This window comes from Trachurus japonicus, chromosome 5, assembly GCF_045865225.1.
Source record: "Trachurus japonicus isolate A0001 chromosome 5, Traja_1.0".
NCBI lineage: Eukaryota > Metazoa > Chordata > Actinopteri > Carangiformes > Carangidae > Trachurus > Trachurus japonicus.
In genome coordinates, this window is record NC_140911.1 from 4,235,538 (window position 1) to 4,258,161 (window position 22,624).

At 43.0% G+C, this 22,624-nt stretch overlaps 2 protein-coding genes across 2 annotated transcripts; both read right to left on the reverse strand.

Moving 5' to 3' along the window:
• Window positions 1–4,725: 4,725 nt before the first annotated feature.
• tmem74b (transmembrane protein 74B) lies at window positions 4,726–10,003 on the reverse strand. Its single transcript, XM_085777975.1, has 4 exons — window positions 9,902–10,003; window positions 8,055–8,113; window positions 7,258–7,534; window positions 4,726–6,282 (listed from the first exon to the last, which is right to left on the reverse strand). The coding sequence occupies exons 3-4, from the start codon at window positions 7,489–7,491 to the stop codon at window positions 5,647–5,649; spliced, it is 870 nt and encodes a 289-aa protein (XP_085634101.1). The 5' UTR covers window positions 7,492–7,534; window positions 8,055–8,113; window positions 9,902–10,003; the 3' UTR covers window positions 4,726–5,646.
• A 987-nt stretch (window positions 10,004–10,990) lies between these two features.
• Window positions 10,991–22,511, reverse strand: rbl1 (retinoblastoma-like 1 (p107)). Its single transcript, XM_085775713.1, has 22 exons — window positions 22,199–22,511; window positions 20,448–20,581; window positions 20,072–20,275; window positions 19,896–19,960; window positions 19,408–19,536; window positions 19,074–19,237; window positions 18,824–18,888; window positions 18,557–18,731; window positions 17,833–17,999; window positions 17,523–17,635; window positions 17,181–17,284; window positions 16,727–16,864; window positions 16,390–16,554; window positions 16,158–16,302; window positions 15,444–15,644; window positions 15,131–15,318; window positions 14,688–14,864; window positions 14,400–14,471; window positions 14,134–14,221; window positions 13,762–13,910; window positions 13,489–13,653; window positions 10,991–12,440 (listed from the first exon to the last, which is right to left on the reverse strand). Exons 1-22 carry the CDS (start codon window positions 22,358–22,360, stop codon window positions 12,243–12,245), a joined length of 3,168 nt encoding a protein of 1,055 aa, XP_085631839.1. The 5' UTR covers window positions 22,361–22,511; the 3' UTR covers window positions 10,991–12,242.
• Between the last annotated feature and the right edge of the window lie 113 nt (window positions 22,512–22,624).

Below are 22,624 nucleotides of genomic sequence, written 5' to 3' on the forward strand. Positions count from 1 at the left end.
ATGCTGCATTAGAAGTTACACACCGACACTCAGACTCAAGTTGGTCCAGTTTTTCTTCGTGTTTCCTCATGACCTGAATCTATCGATCCGAACCAACTCTAAAAACCCTCCCAGACCTGTTTTCTTCCAGCTCTGTGCTCTGTGAAGTGAACCAACAACAACAACAACAATCACTGCTGCTTCTATCATGTTGTGTTTCTGCTGCTGTGTTGGTTCCCTCTAACGAGGAGCAGCAGGTTAAGGCAGATTCTTGTCTTCTTGGTAGAGGTGGGGGAGGAAACCTGTGTCCCCAATGTCTTTCAAAGTACTTAGCTTCCTGCACAGTCACTGCTCGTCTCCCCACAAGATGAAAAACTATCTCTTCAAGAATCAGCCCACGTCATCCAGGAACCCTGCTGCTGCTGCTGCTATCCTCACACATCTTAAAGCAGAAGTAAGCGATATTTTTGTGTTAATATAAGTCTTAAATAGTTATATCTTCCCACAGCAACCACTTACATAGAGTGTTTGGACCGAAACACGGGTCTCTCAGTCCCTCTGCTCTGCTCTGAGCCGAGGAGAAAACTTTTCTCGTATCCTACAAGTTTTATCCAATGAGGAGAGAGAACGTCATGAAGGGCTGTGTGTGCAGCCAAGGGATGCGCCTGAATTTGGTGACGTAGGGACGAGGACCAATAGATCCATGACGAGGGCGGGGGCTGCTAACTCCATCGGCTGACAAGACGTTATGGTGCGTTCAAGGCAACCCGTAACTCGTGTTTTTCCGACCTGTGAAGTCGTACCAGTTCGATCTGGTACGGCTTCACGGGTCGGAAGTTACAAGTGGCCGTTATAGTGACTTTCACCGGTAAAACAGGTCGGAGAAACACGAGTGGGTTGCCTGAAACGCTACAAGTCGTGACTTGAAGCTGTAATTTACGGTTTCAAAAGCCTGCCTGGAACGCAGCATTAGCCAAAACGACCGGATCGCTTACTTCTGTTTTAATTTTCATCATCATCACCCTCCTTCACTCACTCAACATCACTCTCTATAAACCACTTCATCTAGCTCTGCTAACCTCTCTGTAGCAAGTGTGGAGTTAAATAGAAGGTGTAGGCTAATCAGAAGACAAGGCGGGAGGACTAAATTGCTCTCAGGTACAGAATGAGAATGAAAACCTAAAGACTCCCAACTCATCTCTCCTCCACAGTCAGACTGAACCCACAAACCTGATGTTCGAGGCTCTCTGTCTATGATGTCACACCAGGGCTGTGCAATTATTGTCATCAAAATCTCAACATGGCCAAGATCAACATCCAAATCATAGGATCTGCAATTCAAATCATAAAGGGACACGGTTTTTTTTTTGTACAAGACCCAACAAACATCACATCATCAGTTTTGAGGTGGCCGCCCCATGTAGAGGCTACAATCCTCAACGCAGGCGTCCCCGCTTCGAATCCCGCGTCGGGCAGACCTTTCCTGCATGTCATTCCCCTCTCTCTGCCTCCCCCTTTCCTATCTATCTCACTATGTGCTATCAAATAAAGGCAAAAACGCCAAAAAATATACTTAAAAAAAGTGAGATGAAGCAAAAATAATGATTCACACTAAAATCACAATATCTGCCCACAGAATCACAACATGATGTTTTTTCATCGTGTGCAGCCCTAGTTATCAGCACCTGAACACACAGACTGTTCATGTTCACTGAACAACAGCTGCAGCAAAAACAACATCAACATTTAGTCTCTGTCCATCCAGACACAATGCAACCCCACATTGAGCTTTTAAAATAATAACACAGCCTCAGGAGTTTCAAAATAAAGTCCTGCAGAGTCTCTAAATGTTTCCAAGAGCTCTGCAGCAGCATGAACAGCAGGTGTAGCCTACCGCAGAAGAATAAATGTGTTTGAAAATGATTAAAAATGTGAACATAGCCTGAGAACAACAACAGCACTGCTGACTCGATCTCTGTGCTCAGACCATCAGTGAAATCACAGCTGCAGCTCTCACCGGCTTTAAAGGGATTTGAGAGTTTGAACCTTGTTGCTGAGTCAGAGGTGAAGTGTTGAATCATCAGTCAACACGACTGAAGCAGCAGATTTGTCAACTTTCTGAAAACCAGATGCTGAGGAGGAGTCGTTTCAGTTGCTTTCCGAGTTGTGTTGACCAGTTACCAGCTACAAACAACAACTTCAACTTCAAAAAGTCAATAGTGGTTCAAGTGTTTTCTAACTCACAGACACATCAGCAGAGAAACAGGGACTGAACCATGTTTTTCTTTGTGACACTGAATAAACTGAATGTTAAAGATTCTGATAGTTGGTTGAATAAAACAAATCATAATGAAAATGTCAGAGCAGGCATTACAACTATTTTCTGACAGTAGCCAATTAACCGATTATTATCAAACGTCAAATATCATAAAACAATTTTCATAATTATGATATTTCTTAGAAAAAACAAAAAGAAAATCTGAAAAATTCACTGGTTCCAGCTTCTAAATTTGGTTTTACTCAGTTTCTCTGACATATTATTAAACTGAATAATGACTTTGAATTTTGAATTATTCATCGGATGAAACAAGCTTGCAAGCAAGTTTGAATAAGTCAGCTTGTGCTTTGGGATTTTCTTTTCAATTCTTAAATTCAGTTTTCATGTATTTTATGGACCAAACAAACCATTAAGCTCTGGAAATAACTGTTAGTTGCATCTTGTTGAGTTGAGTTGTTTGTTATTTGATTAATCTCAATGTGAATGAACTGTTGTTAATCTGCTGAGTTTCTCCTGACGCTTGAGTTTAATTTCTTCTCATTAATAAATTGTTAAATTGCTGCAAACAGGAGGAAACTGGTTCAGCTGTGACGAGGATTTCCTAACTTTGCCTACCTGTGTTGTGTATTTAGTTTGTGAGCGTTAGCTTCTGCTGGTCGTCTACATCCGACGCGTCTACATGTTTATTTACAGTATATCTGTACTGTGAAATAATAACCTGGTACATACTTTAAGATTAGCAAGACGTCAGTGTGTGTGTATGTGTGTGTAGCTACATTACCCTTGGCTAATTTGCTCACAATACAGACCTTAATACATTAGCATAATAATATTTGCGTATACACAATTTACAGTGTGTGTGTGTTTACTCATTAAGGCATATTGTATCCTCACATGACATAAATAACATCTGTTTACATATAATACAAAGAAGTAGGCGCTGTGTCATTAAAGGTTCATTCCAGTCAAAACCAGCCTCTCCAGATTGAGAGCTGCAGTCAGTTAGAAAAAGACTCAGACAACACCTCCATATTTGTTCTTTAAACTGATTAATTGCTTCTTCTTTTTTAATCTACAGTATAAGCCCCTTTTGTAGATTTTAGTGTCTGTCCAGTTTCAGATTCCTTTCAGCCTTCAATCAACTGAAAACAGGAAGAGATTTTTATATGTCAGATAAAATACAACTATCCATACATGTGTGGGAGAAGGAACTGCTGTCTGTGGGTATTTATTTGCAGAAACAGATATTGCTGATGATTAACAGGAGGCAACAGTTTTGGGCAAAGCAGTGTCAAACTCTGGATGTGTAACCTGGTACCCGTTTTGTCATGGTGATGTTTGATTTGCTGAAAGAAATATTTCACGTGTTAAGGGACGCAGTTCACAGCCTTCAGCCTCCAGTGAAGACATTAAAGAAGTGAGAGGCTGCTGTCGGCGTTCACGCCTTCACTTCACAGATTTTCTTGTCTGGCTCTGTCACTTGCAAAATTACACGTCTCTCTCTCAGTGCTGAGGATAAACTTCAAACACATGTGTCACATGTAAATGTCTCAGAAATGGATTTAGACTTGAAAACACCATCTCCATGTTTCCCTTCATCCAGTTCCCAAGGTGAAACACTGTCAATTTGCACCTGCTCAAAAAATCTTCTTCACACCAACAAGTGATGGAGAGGAAAAACTCGAGAGGACAAGGAGGTGAAAGTGAGTGACAACATCAACCTGACTGAGTGTGTAGAACGGCTTTCGAGTTACTGATGCGAGGGCTGCAAATGCATTCTGGGTAATCTGTATCACTCTCAGCAGTGACTCATTTCACTTCTGCAACTCTCAGTCTAACAACTCCCTCGTTCTCCCTCCCTTTGCATTTCATAACAGTTTTAAACCATTTGGGCTAATTGTCGAAACAGTCTTAGCATTTTGTAAACTGTGAGTACAATGGTCACATCAGTTTCATGGTTCATCAAAACTGTTTGCAAAAGGTAGTGAGTCACCAAAAACATTTCATTTACGTCAGTTAATTGGTCAGTGCCGCCAAAATGAAAAGCCAAACAGGTATATAATTATTATTATATTATTTATAACATATACTTGTCATATGTTATAAATACTTATGATGTATAACAGATTTTAATAATTGATGGTCTCATTTAGCATGTGATGCTCAGACAGAGGATGTGAAGAGTTTGTCAATTTCACTTAAAATCACTTTGTAGAGAACTGTTTTTTTTTCTTCTTTTGCACACATGGATAGAAAACAATGCAATTTGCTTAGATTTATGAGAAATTTTTGATCTGTTGTGAAGTACAAAGGTGATTTATGGTTAATAAAAATGCTTTTCTCATTTGAGAATTGAGCCAAAGCAAATGAGAAAAACTGTAAATTAAGTTTATCCTTTCAGAAAAATAATTTCACATGCTGATGTTTCGACCACAATGAAACATAAACCTTCAGGCCCCTACTGGATACAAGGCACTGCTCAGTTACGTAATCTGCAGGAGGACACTGCTCACTGTGGAGTAGGGTTAGTAAACAGTAAATAGAAACATGACTTATTTGTCCATTATCTGGAGTCCGGGGTTTTTAGACTGACAACAAATTATCAGTCAAAAACATTACTTAATGCAGGTTTAAAAAGTATTTTTCTTGTGTCCTGCAGGTTTGAGAGTGTGGCTGCTGTGTGGTGACACTGATGGGTTTGTTATTAGATTATTTTATCCTTTATCTTCTGAACTGTTATTGTCCATTCGTCACTGATGTTGGTGGTGAGAGCAAACGTCGGACCAGAGTGAAATGTTACTGTCAAAACTGTTGCCTCAGTTAATTTCCATCATAAATCATTTATCATCAACCTCCATTTCGTGTCCAGTGATATTCACAAGTCAAGTGTCCGTGTTAATCTTGTGGTTAGGATTTAAAATGCATCTAAATCTAAATGTTGAACATCTGTTGTTTGTGTGATAATAATTGAGAATCCACACCAAACTTTCTCATTTGATATAAATCTTACTATCTGTGGTGGAAACTAGCCTCCAGCTCCATCAGACACAATGTGCTTTTCACGGTAAAACTCTGATTAACTAGGATTTATATTAGAGCTCTAATCTTTGAAAAACAACCATGTTCTTATCCAGGGGCTTACCTCTCATCTTCTACTGCACCATGCCCTCTCTCATTAAGTCATACATCCCTCATGATGTTAGAATAAATATCCCATAATCTCGGTTTACGTTCATCCCAAACTGCATCGTTAAAGCCGGGTCGCTTCAGCCCAAAGCCTTGTGCTCTAGATACACTTCTCCTGTCAGCACCAATGGGGACCTGCACCATTGTGCATCCCCATTCTGCGACGGAGGGCTCACTGAGAGGAAGGCAAAACTGTGAGACAGCTAGTTGACTCTGTGTGCAGCAGCTGAAGAAGAAGAACAGGAACCAGCAGCACCGGGAGGATGCCTGCTCGGCCCTGGTTCTGGTTTCGAGTCCCGGCTCGGACCTGGCTGTGTGTTATTTCGAGTCTCTGAATGTTCCACCAAAAACTCCTCACCTCCATCCCCACCCTCACCTCCTTCCGCCTCTCCAGTCGCCAGCTGCTTCATCCTCAGGTTGATGGAGCCATAAGTCCTCTTGGGTCGCACGAATGCCGCCCTGCGTCGGTACATCTCGCCCCGACAGATGGACACCATTAGCAGCACAGACAGGAACATCCCCCCCAGAGTCAGCAGGCCCAGACCTGCAATGATGCACTTGTCCAGGTGGGAGCCCAGCTGGGCGTAGTACATCTCCAGCTTCTCCATCTGCCGGGCAGACACCGAGTCTGGGTCGACTTTGGCCTCCCGGGGGATGGTGTAGGCGATGACCACCAGGACGATCCCACTCACCAGGAACACCAGGGCAAAGATGAAGCCGTAGTCTGCAGAATGGTCTTCGCCCGGGGTCAGCTCTGTGAAGTCCTGACCGTCCTCCTGTCCCCCACCGCCTTCCTCCTCATCATAGGGCCGCGGAGAGAGCTCCTGATGCTGATCCACCTGACAGAAAGAAAGATAGCAAGAAAGAAAGCAAGAAAGAAAGAAAGAAAGAGTCATAAATATTCAGCCAGCTGGGCTTAAGGTGTTTGATGTCTTCCTTTGATTGATACCTGGGGTTCAGGGTGAGCTGAGGTTTGGGAGTTTGATGCTGACAGTGCAAGGTCATGAGGAGCATGGCTTCGTATATTTTTGGGCAAGTTTTCTTAGTTGCAACAAAAATTGGCAGGATAGACAAAATGAATATAATTCTTGCTAGAAATGCTTTTGGATATTTTAGTATACAGAAGTAAACTAAAAGTTGATATAGGACTGCAACCATTTTAACTCTACGTGGCCTGCAGTTTATTCTAAAGATGACTTTACTGCAGCGTAAGGACACATTTCTGCATGCCTTCTCCATTAAAGTGTGTTATATCTATTCACTCAAAGTATACTATGTTATAATTTATCATAAAGCAAATAAAATACCCAAGATCTGGTCTGCAGACTTTGCACCTATGCTTTGCACACTTCACTCAGGGTAAACAATTAATAGGCTAAGAAAATAAAAAATAGCTGACTTCATAGTTCATACTCAATACAAACTTAAGTTACTGACATTCCTGTAGTCAGGTATAGTACGTAGCAATACCCACAGCCATTTCATCACAAGAGAAAAACAAACATTATTTATTAATTTAACTGATTAACTTAGGTTATATTTTCCCTGGTGAGAATTAGCTAGTAGCTAGCTAATGCAGAAGAAGGACTGCAGTTGCTATGGTTACCACGCACTGATACATAGGGCAGTAGAAATCATGACCCAAACTATTTGATGTAGCTGCTAAATAAGTTTTTATTGTGAGAAAAGTGTAAAATAAAAAGCATAAAATAACTCAAAAGTTGATATTACTGAGATTCCAGCTCCTCTCTTTTGTAAATATACTACGTTTGTTTAAATTTAAACTGAATGGAAGTGGTCCAGAGCTAACTCACCTTGTTGTTGCCGGATGTAGAGGGCCGACAGCCGGCCGACACGGTCGTCGCCGCCGCCGCCTGCTGCTGGTTCAGCTCCTCGTCCTGCTGGTAGGAGGCGTTCTCGAAGCCCCGGCCCACGGAGCCTGCCGTGGCCGCTGTCCAGGGCGCTGAGACGGGCGTCGGGGACACGGCTCTCCGGCCTCCTCCGCCCCGCAGCTCCCGGAGCTCTACGGCGTTGAAAGAGGACTCCATCTCTGCTCATGTCTTCACCATCCTCCGGCCTGCACTGTCCTCACTAGAGCAGATGAGATGAGTGAGTGGATAGTAGCCTACAGCAGAATCACTGTTACCTAATCTCTACTCATAAAAATGTTGATTATTTTTCAGTTCATCAGTAGGCTATGATACTCTCTGCAAGCTTATAGTAAATACACACCAAGTGTAGCCTACTATTTACTTTTTCAATGCAAGAATTTCTCTGATAACTATGTAAACAATACCAATAACACATTTTCAAAACATTAATAAGTGAAAAATCACGCAGTTTTGTTGTACAATATAATATCATCATGTAATTATGGGCAGATTTTGCTTCATTTTCTCTTAAAACGAATATTTGTAATGTGATGTTTGTTGGTCCCTTTACATCTCGACAATATGGTCTGCTGTTCTCTGCAGCACAACAATGGTGCCAACAATGACCAACAATGTTATGAAACATTCACCTTTGCCAAAAAATGCATCTCCTATGATCAAGATATTGCGTTTTGCCATATTGCGCAGCCCTATCAATCACAGAATGAGAGTCATCTCACCTTGGTAGATCTTATTTCCATTTTTTTCCTCTCATCATCATTTTCGCTGACACTTCTCTCTGTTGAGGCCAATGGAGAGTAAAAGTCAGATTTTGCATATTTAAATCCTCAAACATCTATAAAGCTTGAACATCAACCCCAGGGCCCAAGACCTCTAGAGCCCCCAGCCTCGTTATCAGCTGGTAGTTTAGTTGATGAGTCAGTATCAGGTGAGTTGTCATCTTGAGAACAGCATCGGTGTTTGATTTAAGACACAGATGGAAAACCTGAGATTAATATTCCAACATCAGTCTTTTATTTCTGTGATCTATTAATCAGCCTCACAGTTCATTTATAGTTTTAATATTTTCTGAAATAGTCTGTCTGTAGCTAATATTCACATTTGAGAGACTAACTGATGCATGCTCAGTAATCAAACTTAACTGCTTCTCTCTGTTGATAAGATAAATAATTGATTAATAATTTCTGCTCTGTCCTCGTAGTTACTGGGTGTCTAATGAACCTGCCTGTGTGGTGGCAGGGGGGTCGCATGGCCTGATGGGAGGATAATTCAGCCCTGTGCACCACACATAGGCCTACACACACTGTGAAAAGGGCAGCACAGCTAGAGCCGCCATATTGTCTCATTCCCATGGACTCTGTATCTCAATGAGACTTTAATAGAACATCTTTTTTGGGGGTTAAAAGTTCAAGGGCATGGTGATCTCAGAATGAACACAATATCTACAACACCTTGAGTAAATTCATTTGGCAAAAACACACATCTGGACTTGAGGATACAGTGATTAGATTTTGTGGGTCAAAGGTCACTGTGACCTCAGAAAACACCTTTTAGCCATAGGCCTATCAAGACGATTTGTTAGAATAATTGTGTAAATATGACACATTTCTCAAAAAATGGTTTCATATTTTCTCTGACTGGATAATCCTGGAACTAAACAAGAGGAGAGAAGGTGATGGTTTCTTGAAAGGAGGTCACACACTCTCAGTCACCTCTCAGGGTCCAGACATCAGCTGCTCTAATCACACACCAGTGTGGATATGAATATATGATAATTGCCACAGTCTGCAGGACTCCACCAGACTGTGATCCATCATCCTGACACCTCAGCCTCTCACCCCTCCCATCAAACCTGCACATACTTTCATCTCATTTCTCCCTCAGCAAAGCGCAACGTTTCACAGTCTCTTCTGCACTGGCCCGTTAATCTCCCGGGAGCTCCTGGTTAAAGTAGCCCACTGACACAGTTGCGGTTCATCCTCACATCACCCCCACCACCACCACCACCGCCGCCCCCCGCCCCTCCCGGGACCCCGCCGAGGGGAGCCGGAGCCGCCGGCGAGGTACGTGTCGGTGTCACATCCCCCGCTGGAGCGCAGCGCCGCTCTGACCTTGATGCGCCAAAGCACCAGAACCTGGACCACTTCAGCCCGGCTGTGCGTGTGTGTGTGTGTGTGTGTGCGTGTGTGTGTCTATGTGTGAAGCTGTTTATGGGAGTGTGAGTGTGTGCAGGAGAGATGATATCAGGGTGAGCCGGGGCAGATAAGCGCCACCGACTCATTCATTATCTGACCTGACGGCGGGTAACTCGGCCAGAGAGTCGCTGCGTTCACGGCGAAAAAATAAATTACAACCCTGAGATAGAAGAAGAGATTCCTGCGGGGGGAGGAGGGAGAGGAGAGGTGAGGTGGGGGTGGGGTGGGGGGCACCGTGGATGGAGTCAGTATCCAGGCAGACAGGGGAGGCAGCAGCACCCACCCCGCGCTAAGCCCGCACAAACATCGATCATCTGCGGCGGGGATATCGATGAGGAGGAGTCGATCGGCGGAAGTGATCGGAGTCTTACCTGGAGCTGACGCCGCGGCCCGACTGTGGAGGATCAGGCGGCTGTGGACATCCGGAGAGGATGCTGCTGCTGGAGGATGTGATGAGAGGATGCAGAGAGAGATGGAGAGAGAGAGGCTGGGGACGGAGGGAGGGAGGGAGGGGTGAGCATGCGCATAAACGACCTCTGGTTCCTCCGCTGTTGGTGGAGCTGATAGATGCAGGTCTGATCAATTAGATCAACCAGTGAGAAGTTATTCAAACTGAATTTAGTCGGGCTTGCAAAAACTTAGGTTTATGCGTTTCAATTTATCAAAACTAAATAGGCCTACGTAAAATATACACAAAATACAAAAAGTTATTCATTTATGAATTAAACTTCAATGATCAATAATAAGCAATACAAGTCCGTAATGTAGGCTAAATAATAAAACAGTCCTGATCTATAAAAGTCTGATTAAATGCTGACATGTCTTCCCCTGTCTTCCTCCTTTAACACCTGCTTAGGTAAAATGAGTGTGAAGATCAGATGGTGGGAATTAAAGTGACACATTCATTCATTTAAAACCCCACAGACTGATGTCCCAGCAAGATACAGCTTCAACAGTTATTGAACTCACAAAACATCTTTTATCAGTACAGGAAACACCTGCAGTGAGACTGTGAAACGCTAAATAATCTGATGTCACAGCAGCGAATTATCAGCTCTCACCTTGCGGAGACATGAAGTCGAAGGATGTGAGACGATGATGTTCACAGACCTATGATCAACACTGGTATAATTATAGATCAAACATCCAACAGGACGGAGGGATGATGATTATAGCCACCAATACAAAAGGCTTTTCGAGTGATTTGTTTCCACCAGTGTTTTACCGTGTCATTATATTTGTATGTTTGTGTCACTCATGTGCAGGATAAGTGAGTGAGGAAATGGGCCCCTGGGTGCAGACAGGTCAACGGCCCCTAAAGCCTCCTGCACTTGTGGACATGGCTTCAACAGTCATATTAATAATTCTGTCGCCCACTTTCTTCACATTCTCACTCTCTGTACTTAAGGTGAAACACGGCCCAAACATCAGCTGACGACACAAAGAAAAAAACAATAAACTCAAGCTTAAAGTAAATTTTATTGTACAAAACTTGTAACTTTGTAGTAAATACAAATGTCCATGAGAAGCAGAGGCATCGAGCAGGAAGCAGCAGAGACACAGTGAGAGTCTCATCCATTATTGTTTATTTACAACGGGTGGTTTGTTTCTGACTCTTCCTGCTGTCGAGCTTTTGATGAAGTTACAGACTGATTCCTAACAGCAGTGCTGTTGTATTAAATGTTTAATAAAAGAAGTGTAGATACTACACACTCAGGTACCAACATGCCAACTCAGTGCAGCACCTGTTATTAAAACTGTTATCAAACCTGTTATTACAGCATCTATACAACATTTAATGGTTCAAAACCACAACAAGGGAAAAAAATAAAGGAAACAAAACTGATTAGTAGAAAGTATAAAACTTTTCTGGGCAGTAAAATCTCCAAGAAGTAGAGACCTGTAGTGAGGGCGAGTTTAACACCTATAGATCCTGATTTGTCAGATCAAGTTAGAGCAAACTATTCACACCAAAGGTCAAATCTGTTCAGCTACACAACTCAATATGTAATGAAAACACTTGATGACATTTTAATCCCTGATAGTTGAAGTGGTGTTTCCACATCAGTGAGAATTTCTCTTCACTGCATGGACATTAGTTCTAATACTGACATTTATTTTATGAAGCTCCTCTCTGGCCTTGTTTTGGCCTCATCACAATGAAAAATGACAACAAACAGATGATGAGGTCACAACTCAGAAAAAAAAGCTTATAACGAATTTAAAGTGTTGAATTTTCTGTGACACCTGAACTCGGTCACACTGTACTGACCTGTACAGTTAATGCGTGGTTGTGTGGTACAAGCGTTGGCTTGTGTGTCTGAGACCAGAGGGAAAGTGAACAAGATTTTTTAACCTTTTGATCTCAATAATTCAGAAAATCAGTGCTGTGTTTTTCTCCTTTCCTTCCATGGAAAGTGAAGTGAACGACGGTCCGTTCACCTGAGCTTCCTGACTCACCTGTAGAGCTCAGAGTGAAGAGGTAGATGAACGTCGTTAATTGTCCTGATGAGGCCAAATGTCATTTTTCTGACATCATCGCTGCGAGATTTTGGAGGTTGTGAGAAACACTAATTAAAATTTGCTTTGGATAAAACTAAGGACTCGGTCGAGGACACTCACATTCTGTGACCTCGGGTGATAAACAGCCAACGTCTTTGTTACCTGCGGCGTCTCTAACTGACGAGTTTCTGGGACGCGTTGTGTTTCCCATCAGCGGCTCTGACGCTCGGAGACGACGTCCTGCAGGCGCTTCAGCAGCACATCTGGGCTGCTGCCGTTCTCAGGACACGCCCTCTTGCTGGGAGAGTCGCACACTGCTGATGACATCATGACATCGCCCTCCATGGTGAACGCCCTCTTCCTGCTCACACAGCCCTGCCTGATCATCCGGTTGATGTCCGATAACTCCTGAAGGGTACAAGCAGTCGAGGTTTAAAGTGACATGTGATGATGATTTAATACTGATTCATATGCAGATCGTCGTGTTAATTAACTGTTTAGTCAACAAAACGTAAAACCTTCTAAAAACTTCTCCTCAGTTTGACTTGATACAAAGAAACTGGAGCTTTTTTTGTGCTTCAATTTGTCATTGGAGCAAATCAATCAATTGTTTATCAGTTGTTGTTCACTGTAAATGTTCTTAAGTTTCTGAACCGTAGCTCAGACATATATCATGCAGAGGAAATAAAACATAACAAAGCTACGTCATGTTCCAGTTTAAATAGACACACACGTAACGTGTCCACCACACCACAATCTACACTTTCCTGTTACACATGACACGACACACTGGTAAATCAACTACAACTGGAGTAGCAGGGTCAGGTGATGCTTGTTGAAGGAGCATCAGTTAAACCAGCAGAGGGCACAATTAGGAAGTCAAAGAACTGACTCAACTCAGTTTTGATGAAAAGGAGAAACTAAAATGTTGAATCTTATTGTTGTGACTGTGAAAATAATATGGTACCTCTTTTTAAATGGGACTTCTTTCATCCCTCAATTGGGAAGTTAAAATGAATAAGCTCAACCATACAGGTAGAAAAATAACACAAACTACATACATTATACGGTACTCAACTTAAATGCATAGATGGAACTTGTGATTTCTTCTCTATTTTCATATTAACCCAATGTAAAAGGTTTGGCTTTTCATGTTCATAAAGTTGATATTATAAAACCCTAACATTTACCAGAGCCTGCTACTGCAGAGTCTGTGTTTATGAGCTGACGTGACTGACAGGGCCACAGACGGGCCACTGCAATGAGGTACGTGCTCCACCAGGTGAACTACGGCCCGTTAAACTTGATTCATCAAGACAAACAGATGAAACATGCAGGACGTTTACACTTAACACAAACAGGAAATAAAGTCCTGGTTCTTTCTGCTGCTGATGTGAATAAAGGTCATGACCTCAACCTGAGAATTAACCTCAGACATGTCCAGGTGTGTGTGTACCTTGGAGGGGCTGCTGTTGATCCTGTAGGTGTAGGAGTTGGGTGTGAGGCAGCCAGCAGAGTTCTTATGGGGGGAGACGTACAGCGAGTGTCTCTGGGAGACTCGGCGAGGAGACAGCGGCTGCGCCCGGACTGACGGGAACGGAGAGAGGGGAGGGGCGTCCGACTGCAGGATAGAAAACAGTTGAGTCACTTTCTATCTGAGGTGTTTTTTTTATAAAACTGAACCGGATTGTCTGCTGAGTTACAGGAAGTGAGAGCAACAGTGTCGTACCCGGTTGTCATGGGTGGCGTATCGCAGAGCGAAACTTTTCATCTTCAGAACAAAGACGTTGTTGTAAAACTGGATGAGGTCACCGCGCTCCTCCACGCCTGATTGGTCGGAGTTTGCCTCTCCTGAAACTTGATTGGTTTTCTCAGCAGCTGAAGAAACAGATCATTAATTGATTAACCAAACGTGTCAAAGGTCTTAGCAAACAGGAAATGAAGAAAACGGTTCCTGCTGAGTATTTAAGGTTCAGTCAAGTTACATCTACATACATCACTCACTAAAGTTCAACTGAAATATGACATTTATTAAAATGAGATGGAAGGACAAACAGGTGAACTGTGAGCTGCAGGTTTATAATCACGCGTCTGATCTTACATTCACCACCAGAAACTGGATCCACCTCCATATTTTCATCAGCCACCGGCTCCCGGGGAGTGTGTTGCAGCAACACACTGCGGTACACCTGTACACACACAAACACAGTATGTGAATAAACTTTAACGTTTCTCTTGTGTAATTTCTGTAAATAATTACACATCAAACATGAGGTCTTAAATCATTTGATCATTAGGTCAGTTTATATATATATTTTTTTACTATGATTGTTAGTTTGGCTGGTTTTGTGTGTGCGTGTGTCTCACATGGCTGTTGGCCTGTGGTTGGCTACGGTAACACTTCATGATGTCCTGGAACGTGTGAGTCTCCTTGGTGATCTGCAACGAAAACCCGAAACAACCACACAGTGACAGTTATGATGGTGTCTTATCTATATCCATCTCAGAGTGTTGCAGACATACATAGATACAATCAATCAGTGAAGATGTTGTTTTCTTGTCACTTCATTCCCTCTGAGGAGACTCTGACCATCAAACTACAGTTGTCTGTTTTCTTCATTAAATGAGTAGGATTCTATGAACTAGTTTTCTCACTTTGGAGATGATGTAGACACAACAGAGCATCAGCTGGTCCAGGTGTCGGTCCTTCATCAGATCAGTGCAGTGGACCAGACAGTGTTCGAAACATGTCCAGATCTTTCCACGTAGCTCAGAGGAGATGTCCAACCTCACACACAAATCCCTCAGACGCACACTGGCCAGGTGGTACACCTGAGAAACAGAGGACAAAAGAGGTTGGAGTGAACAAAACAAGAGTCCAAAGTGACAAAATGACACGTTTACTTTTGTTGGACCACAGAAGGTCACTTGTTTGGCAGAAAACAGGAAGGTCAGACCCATGAGATTTATGATGCTAATGACACTCGGTAGATGAATGTTTCAGCAGACTTGTGAGTTCATTTTCTGACATCAATCATAACAAAGACACTGTTCAAGTGGAGGGATCACGACACGTGAACGTCCAGCCGAGCTCCTACCTTCCTGAAGAACAAGGCCAGAGAGCCTGTGCGTCGCGGCCGTCCAGCTCCTGTCTGGGCGTCAGAGGTCATGGGAGCAGCTGTGACTCGGCTCGGGGACGCAGTGAGCAGGAACTGAGCAGTGACGGCACCGGAGGAGTCACATGGCTGAACTGGGATCAGCGTGATGGTGCGGTCGCTAGTCACACCTGGTGACATTCACACACACACACAAATATAACTCAGAGTGAGAATGGCTGATCTGAATGACTTGTTTGTGTCAGAGTGTGTGTACGTGTGTTGTGTGTGTGTGTGTGTGTGTGTGTGTACGTACCTTGCACTGGGATGCTGAGGACGGTGGTTTGGGTGCCGATCTTTAAGGTGCTGCTTGAGGTGAACGTCAACCTTTTGGCTGGAGATGACATCGGGCTGATGTTGGAGGTTGGAGGGTCGTCTCCAAAGAGACGACGTTTGGCGCTGCCGGCAGCAGGTGAACTGTACCTGTCGTGGACCGACAACGGAGAGGGAGGAACATCTGGAGGAGGGAGAAAGAGAATAAAGTAAATTGAAGCATATCAAGTGTAATTAATTACAGTCACAGTTTAATTAGTCAAACATTTGCATTTTTATGGATATGTTTTCTGCCTCTTGTTTTGGCAGAAGAAAAAAAACATCGTACTGAATGGACACAATTTGTGAGACTGAAGATTTCAGCAATCGGTCAGGACTGTGTTGGGTTTTGTTGTGTAGTGCTTGTAGCTTGAAAACTAGGGCTGTCAGTTAAATAATACTAGTATTAAGTATGCTGCTATGCAAACGTAACCTAATTGTACAGGGACAAATAAACAACAACAGAACCAGAGACCCTCAAAAGCATTGCTGCAGTTAGCAGAGATGGTTTAGCTTGGGACTCCTGCTGATTCATTTCCGGCAACTGACTCTAACGTGTTAAAAGCCGTTAAAACAAGTGCTGTTAAAAGTATAATTAACATGAATACGGTATCATAATGTTAACTTTAACACACAATAAACGCCAGAACACACACACCTTTGCGGGCACTGCCCAACCCAGATCTGAACTCCCTGATGCGGGGGTGGATGATGGGAGAGAGGGCGACCAGAGGCAGGTGAGGCTGACTCCCACCTGCGGACGCGGAAGAAGAACCGGTGTCGAGACACGAGGAAAAATTCACCTGAGGGGACAAAGAGAAGAGGTGATGAACAGATATGGAAATTTGTTTGATATGAAAAGTGTGTGTGTGTGTGTGTGTTGAGCTGACCTCCTCCACCGTGGGGACTTTGTTCCCAGCAGCCTGCACGGCGACCCACAGGGACGAGTCGCCCGTCCATGCTCTGCTCTCCAGAACCTGCTCCTCGATGGAGTTCAGGTGTTTGACCATGTCTCTGGACAGACCTTCCTCTGAGCGGATAAACACCTCAATCACCTGTACACAACCGCACACACATACCACACCCTTAGCTCTACTCATACAAGGCAAGGACAAACTGGACGACTGTGTCACAGGATTCATGGGAACAGTACTGGTTGTGATCATGTGACCAGCTGCAGGAGTTGAGCAACTCCTACAGATGAGTTTGTGTTTGTGAGTTTGTCACCTTGAAGAAGTAGAACGGGGGCAGTTTGAGGATAGTGATGATCCAAGGGAAGGTCCTCTGGGAGCTGTAGGAGAACAGCACCACCTCCAGACAACAGGCCATCAGGGAGCAGTGGAAGATGTCCTGCTCCAACAGCACCTGACACCATCAACACACCACAACATTTGAAGTTATATTACAGATAATTAAAAAAAAAATTTAAAATAATTTTTTTCATTCAACAGTGGAGAGAAATTTGAGAAAGAAATAAAAAAAATGTTGATCACATCACTTTTTACATTTGACATAAACAAACTGAGAACTGAGGGTATTAAAATTAATGATCTTTGTAACAGTGTGTGAGCTAATAATCAACTCCAGCTGATAATTCAATGAAAAACAGAATATTGATTATAGCAACATAGAAAAACTAAATCCCATGACAAGGTAGAAAAGTGCTGTGGCTGCAGCTTACACTCATGTCTTTGCCTTGCAGACGTTTGGTCTCCTGCACCATGACGTTCTCCAGGATCTTGTAGTAGAGGATCTCGGCCAGTTTCAGACGGTTCTCTGCAAAGTCTGGAACAAAATGCCACAGATTTACTTAATACTTAAAACTTAATTGGTACGCTACTGTTTATCTCAAAATGTCTGATGCTGTTAATAAAAAAAATAATCAGGTCCAGGGTGATCCCACTATCTCCCCTGTTTACATCTGTGACAACAGGTCAATTAGCCAAAACATTTCTGTACAATGAAATTTAATTCAACAGCAGCACAACCTAGTGCCGCTGAAATTTCCATAAACGTCCGGTACCTATGTGAGACCCAGGTGTGTCCTCTGAGTCGTTGGTGTAATGTTCCTTAAACGTCTGTCCCAGTGTCTTCACTCTGGACAGTATGGTGTCTGTGGGATTTCTGGTGCACGACCTTTAACAACAGGGAAGGGACAAGAGCGCTGTTAGAATAGTTTATTATATACAGACAATATGAAACTATTTCAACTGAAGACATGTATCTGAACAGCTGTCTTTTTTATTATTATTGAAAAGGATCGATGAGTTAATCAAGTCATCACTAACAAAAAAACACTTGCAACAGGCAAAGAGGCAACAAGAGGAACTGACTTGAATATCTGCAGCAGGTGGTCGCTGGGGGCCGTCCTCAGCCCGGCCACCATGCTCTGCAGTCGGCTGACGCTCTGTGTTGCCGAGGAGACGGGCGTGACAAGCAGGTCCTTCTCCTTCAAGTAAACCCGTCCGGTCAAAGGGGTGGAGGGGGCGAGGGAGCCAGACTGGACAGACAAAGAGAAATGATCACTTCCTGTAAAACTGTATTTCTAAAATCTGTGAAAGTTGAGTATTTGATGCTGTTGACTGTTTGTTTTTTCTGCTCTGACCTGCCTTAATAATAGAGGTGCTGTATAAATAAACTTTCCTAGCTTTAACATCATCAGAACTACTGACCAGTGAGGTGAGTTCATGGCTCAATCAGCCAAAAACTACAGTGCACAACTGTTTTAAGAAACGACCAAGCCATTTTTTTTAGAATAATAATGAACTATAATAACTATAAATAATGTAGCCTTTATTTAAATTTTATTGAGAATAAGGATTTTATTTTTATTTTATTATTCATTTTAACTTGATAGGCTACACATTTACTAATGATCCAAATGTATGTTGTTGTAAAAAATAAAGACTGTGTTCAGTTGAAATATTTTTTTCATTTCAAAACAACACATTTCCAGAGCTGTAACTGCAATACCGTGAAATTTTTGCTCAAGGTTATCATACCGTCAGAATCTCATACCAGCCCATGGCTAGTGTCTATGTGTGTGTGCATGCATACCTTCTCGACATGCTGCTGCAGCTGGTTCTGAGTGGTCGTCTGGCTGGCCGATGGTTCCTGAACAACCTTCCTTGGGGTTCCTATTTCCTCGTCTGCGTCAGCTCCCAGAAACACCCGTTCATCAAAGTCTCCCACTGTCAACACATACTCCTCATACTCCCTGTTTATGGCTTTACTGAAGAGAAGACACACAGTTTTCAACAGTTAAACTTTATATCAGATACAGAGAAGGAAAGTCAAGTTAATCCTTGGGCTTGTGTTTCTTACTTGTTATCGATAAAATTCTGAGGATCCATCAGTTCTGTCAACAGCTCCCCGTTGCCTCGAAGGATCTAATCAGGAAAAAGAAAATCAGACGGCCACGAGTTAACAAAGACAGATTGATCACAGGTAGATTTTTTAGCTCCAAAATCAAACAATCATTGAGTAAAGAAAGAGCAAGAGAGGAACGAACGACAGGATGATGAGTGAGGTGATGATGGAGAAAAAACAGTAGTAAACCTAGACGGGCGTGTACCTGTTTCTCAAACAGTTTCTGAATGTATGGTTTGAAGTAGTGCTGTTTGATGCCCTTGGCCTCCACCACCAGGCCGTCGTGCAGCTCACACAACCTCTCCAACACACACGGAGGAGGCTCGTCTGCTGAAATGTGACCGTCGGCACGGTACAGAGCAGGCAGGCCTGCACACGCACAGCAGACTTGTAAATACATGGGCTTGATAACAAACACTGTTGTATGTACATACTTTTTAAAATCACTTTTAATGCCTCTTTAGACCTTTATGAGCAAAGAAACGTCCCACAGCAAAACACATCTGTTTTAGTCTGAACACACCCACACACACCCCTACCTCTGAAGGTCGGGTTGATGAGGTCCTTCCTGTTGGCACAGAGCAGAGCGTTTCCAAACACCAGGTCCAGACAGCAGAGCAGCAGATGGTACGAGTTTACCAGGTCATCGCCGATCATACGAAAGTTACCTACACACACATCGTTGATATACACAGTGCACTCATATCAAATTTGACGCAGAGGTAATACAACTACAGGGTTAAAATTATTACTCATTTAGATTTGCATCTCGGATTTTAAGCTTCTAAAATGTGCAGATTTTCTGCTCCTCTTCGTAAAAAATAAGTGTGAACCAAAACCAAATCTCTGAGTATTTTCAAAGCAAGACAAAATGATTAAATATTAATCAATCATGAAAATCAATCTGATCTTAGTAATTAAAAAATTTATTGTTCAAATGAGTCCATAATGAGAACTAAAAGAAACACTACTGTCAACAACAACATCAGTGTGTGTAGCCCCTCAGTCGTCTTCCGTGTCTTTGTACCTTTGGTGTAGACAAACAGCGTCCAGCAGAACTTGAACACATCACTGATGTGACAGGGCAGACGCCTGTGGAGTCAGAGAGAGGACACAAACTCAGTTAGACTGGGTGAGGATGAAATCTCTCTACTTAGGTCTCAAGCTTTAGGACTTTCTGTGTATGTATGTTGTGTGTCGTGCCTGTGCTTCCTGCTGCGTGGTTGCCGTGGCCGCTCCCCTCCCTGCGGGTTCTGAAACATGTCCATGAAGATGGGCTCAAACTTGCGGAAAATCACTGTTGAAACCTCAAAGTTGCGCTCCAGCCGCTCCATGCGCAGCCTGAAGTCCTGCGGTAGGTTGGACATGTCAGCCCACTTCCTCATCTTTGAGAAGAACTGGATCAGGCTGAGAGAGCCAGGAGAGAAGAGTCAGGAGAAACATGCAGACGACATCACCACGATACATCAGCAGGTTTCACGCATACAAACGTTAGATATTAAAACCTCCTTCCTTCTGATGACTGTGATCATATTTGGTGGCAGATTTCATTGCTTTGCAGGGCACATTGGTGACTGACCTGAGTTTGGAGGAGCGAAGGATCCTGGTGAGGGAGACACAGTTTCCCTCCATCAGCCCTTTACCCACTGTGGGGGTACATCCCTTCCTGCAGGCTGCGTACAGCGAACAGGCCAGCCAATGGACCACCTCCCCCTGCAGACACAAAACACCCCATCACTTTAACAAACACTGTGTTTTCTTCTCTATACAAGTGTAAATAGCTTGTAAGTCACTGATCCACTAACAGAACACCGACCAAAACCTATGGACATTAACAGGGACATGAAAAGCTGCAGGTACATGAATATATTAGTACATAAATGAATCACTATACAATTCAACTATTGTTTGCAAGGGTTTGTTCTTTTGTTGTCCAGCGCAGATTGTACATCGCACAATAATGAGAAAAGATGCATTTTATTTATCAGGAAAAAAAAGATATTAGACTGCAAAAACCTCAGCATTAACAAATTCAACTTACTTCAGCTGTAGATTTCACTTGCTTAGTGTATAACTATTCTATTAGCCAATACAGGAAAATGAATAGCACTTTTGATAAATATATCACTGCCTCCTTCCATGCAAACTTGCTAAATATTTATGGTTACCAGATTGTTACTGTGCCTCTCCCTGCCATATACATCACTATGAATGAAATGTGTGTACATGAGAAATAAGCAATTCAACATTTCACTTTGAACTCTACTAAGATGTGATCTGCCTTTTTTATTTAAACCGAATTAATCATTTAATCAATACAGTAATCCACAGAATAGCTGCATCCAGTCAGTGAATACAGTGTTGATTGAATAGCATGTGAATGAAAGTGTTATCATTCTTTAAAATCAAATAATTACCATACAATAGACTTGAGTAGAGTTAAGATTTACCAAAAACCACAAGGAAATGTGCTCTCAAAGTTTTTCATTCTGACTATAATGGATTGTTTTGACTATTCAAGCTGTGATTGTCACTTTGTAGATTAACACAGGGCCAAAGCAGCTGTTTGGAGGCCGGATGAATGACGTTGTATGTTATTTCAAGTGTCATTTAACCAGCATGTGGCAGCTGTTGGACCCTCCTCTGACCTGTCACCCTGAAGAAAAGTTGTAATTAATGTCAAGGCAGTAAAGTCTTGCTTGTAAAGCATTTGTGGTGATTTATTCAAACTATTCATTCTGTACTTGTGATGTGGTGTCAACAGGTCATATATCTTTATCTTTGCTCTGCTTTGTTGTGTGTGTCTATGTCCATCTCCCCAGATAATGCCATAGGATCGCATATATTAAATAGCCTACCTTTACAAACTGAAATCAAACAAGCTTAATCATTAAAGATGACTTTCCCAGTTTATCAAATGTAGCCTATAGCCTATGTGTTCAATGTCACAGATCACCAAAGCTCAGTGGTGACATCATCACAATGTCTTGTCTCGTGGTACAAACAGTGAAAAAACGAAATATTCTGTTTGTTTTCAGAGAACACTGAAATCATCTGTAATTCAATACATATAACAACTATTCAAAGAAACCCACTAGCAAACTAGCTGACAGTCAGTTTTCTGTTCAGCTCGGGGCCGACCGATGTAAACAGTAACGCTAGTTTGAATCCCTTTAACTCGGTGTCTGTGCTTTTGTTTTTAGTCTTGTTGCGTGGAGGGTTCACGGTTCAGTAAAAGTTAAATACATTTCAGTGTGTGTGGCTGTGGGTTTGGGTCAAGACGAGGTCACTAAAGAGGCACAGAGGAGGTTGTTTTGAGGACGTGTTTACCTCCAGGGTGTATGTATTCCATATGGCTGTGAAGTTGTCCATGGCCGCAGCGGCGGTTTGTTCGTCCATGTTCAGCTCTTGACACAACGTCTCCAAACTCCTCCGGACCGAGCTCTCCTCCATCCTCCCCGACTCCGAGTCCGACGACTCTTCGCCCCGCATTCGTGTAAAACTCAGTAACACTTTTGGGCACAGTTTCAAATTTAAAATCGCCCCCCTCGGAAGTTAAGTTGTAAACGCAACAACACGACGCCCCTCCAGCCGACCAGCCTCCTGCTTCCCCGCAACCGGTGTACTTCCGCTCACCATCCCCACAATGCAGCGCGTTGGCGCGAAAACTGCAGGCCAGCGACCAATCAGAAGCGAGGACAGCGTCGGTCGGGGAGAGCCCATCCATGCGCCCAACCCCCTTCACCGGCTCTCGTG

Excerpts from the sequence above, each read along its gene's own strand:
- tmem74b (XM_085777975.1), bottom strand. The coding sequence starts at position 7,491 with ATGGAGTCCTCTTTCAACGCCGTAGAGCTCCGGGAGCTGCGGGGCGGA. Across the intron at positions 6,283-7,257 it reads CTACATCCGGCAACAACAAG|GTGGATCAGCATCAGGAGCT; the intron begins GTGAGTTAGCTC and ends TCTTTCTGTCAG.
- rbl1 (XM_085775713.1), bottom strand. The coding sequence starts at position 22,360 with ATGCGGGGCGAAGAGTCGTCGGACTCGGAGTCGGGGAGGATGGAGGAG. Across the intron at positions 19,537-19,895 it reads GCTGTTTGTCTACACCAAAG|GTAACTTTCGTATGATCGGC; the intron begins GTACAAAGACAC and ends ATGTGTGTGTAG. Across the intron at positions 16,865-17,180 it reads TGCAAGGCAAAGACATGAGT|GTGCTGTTGGAGCAGGACAT; the intron begins GTAAGCTGCAGC and ends TGATGGTGTCAG.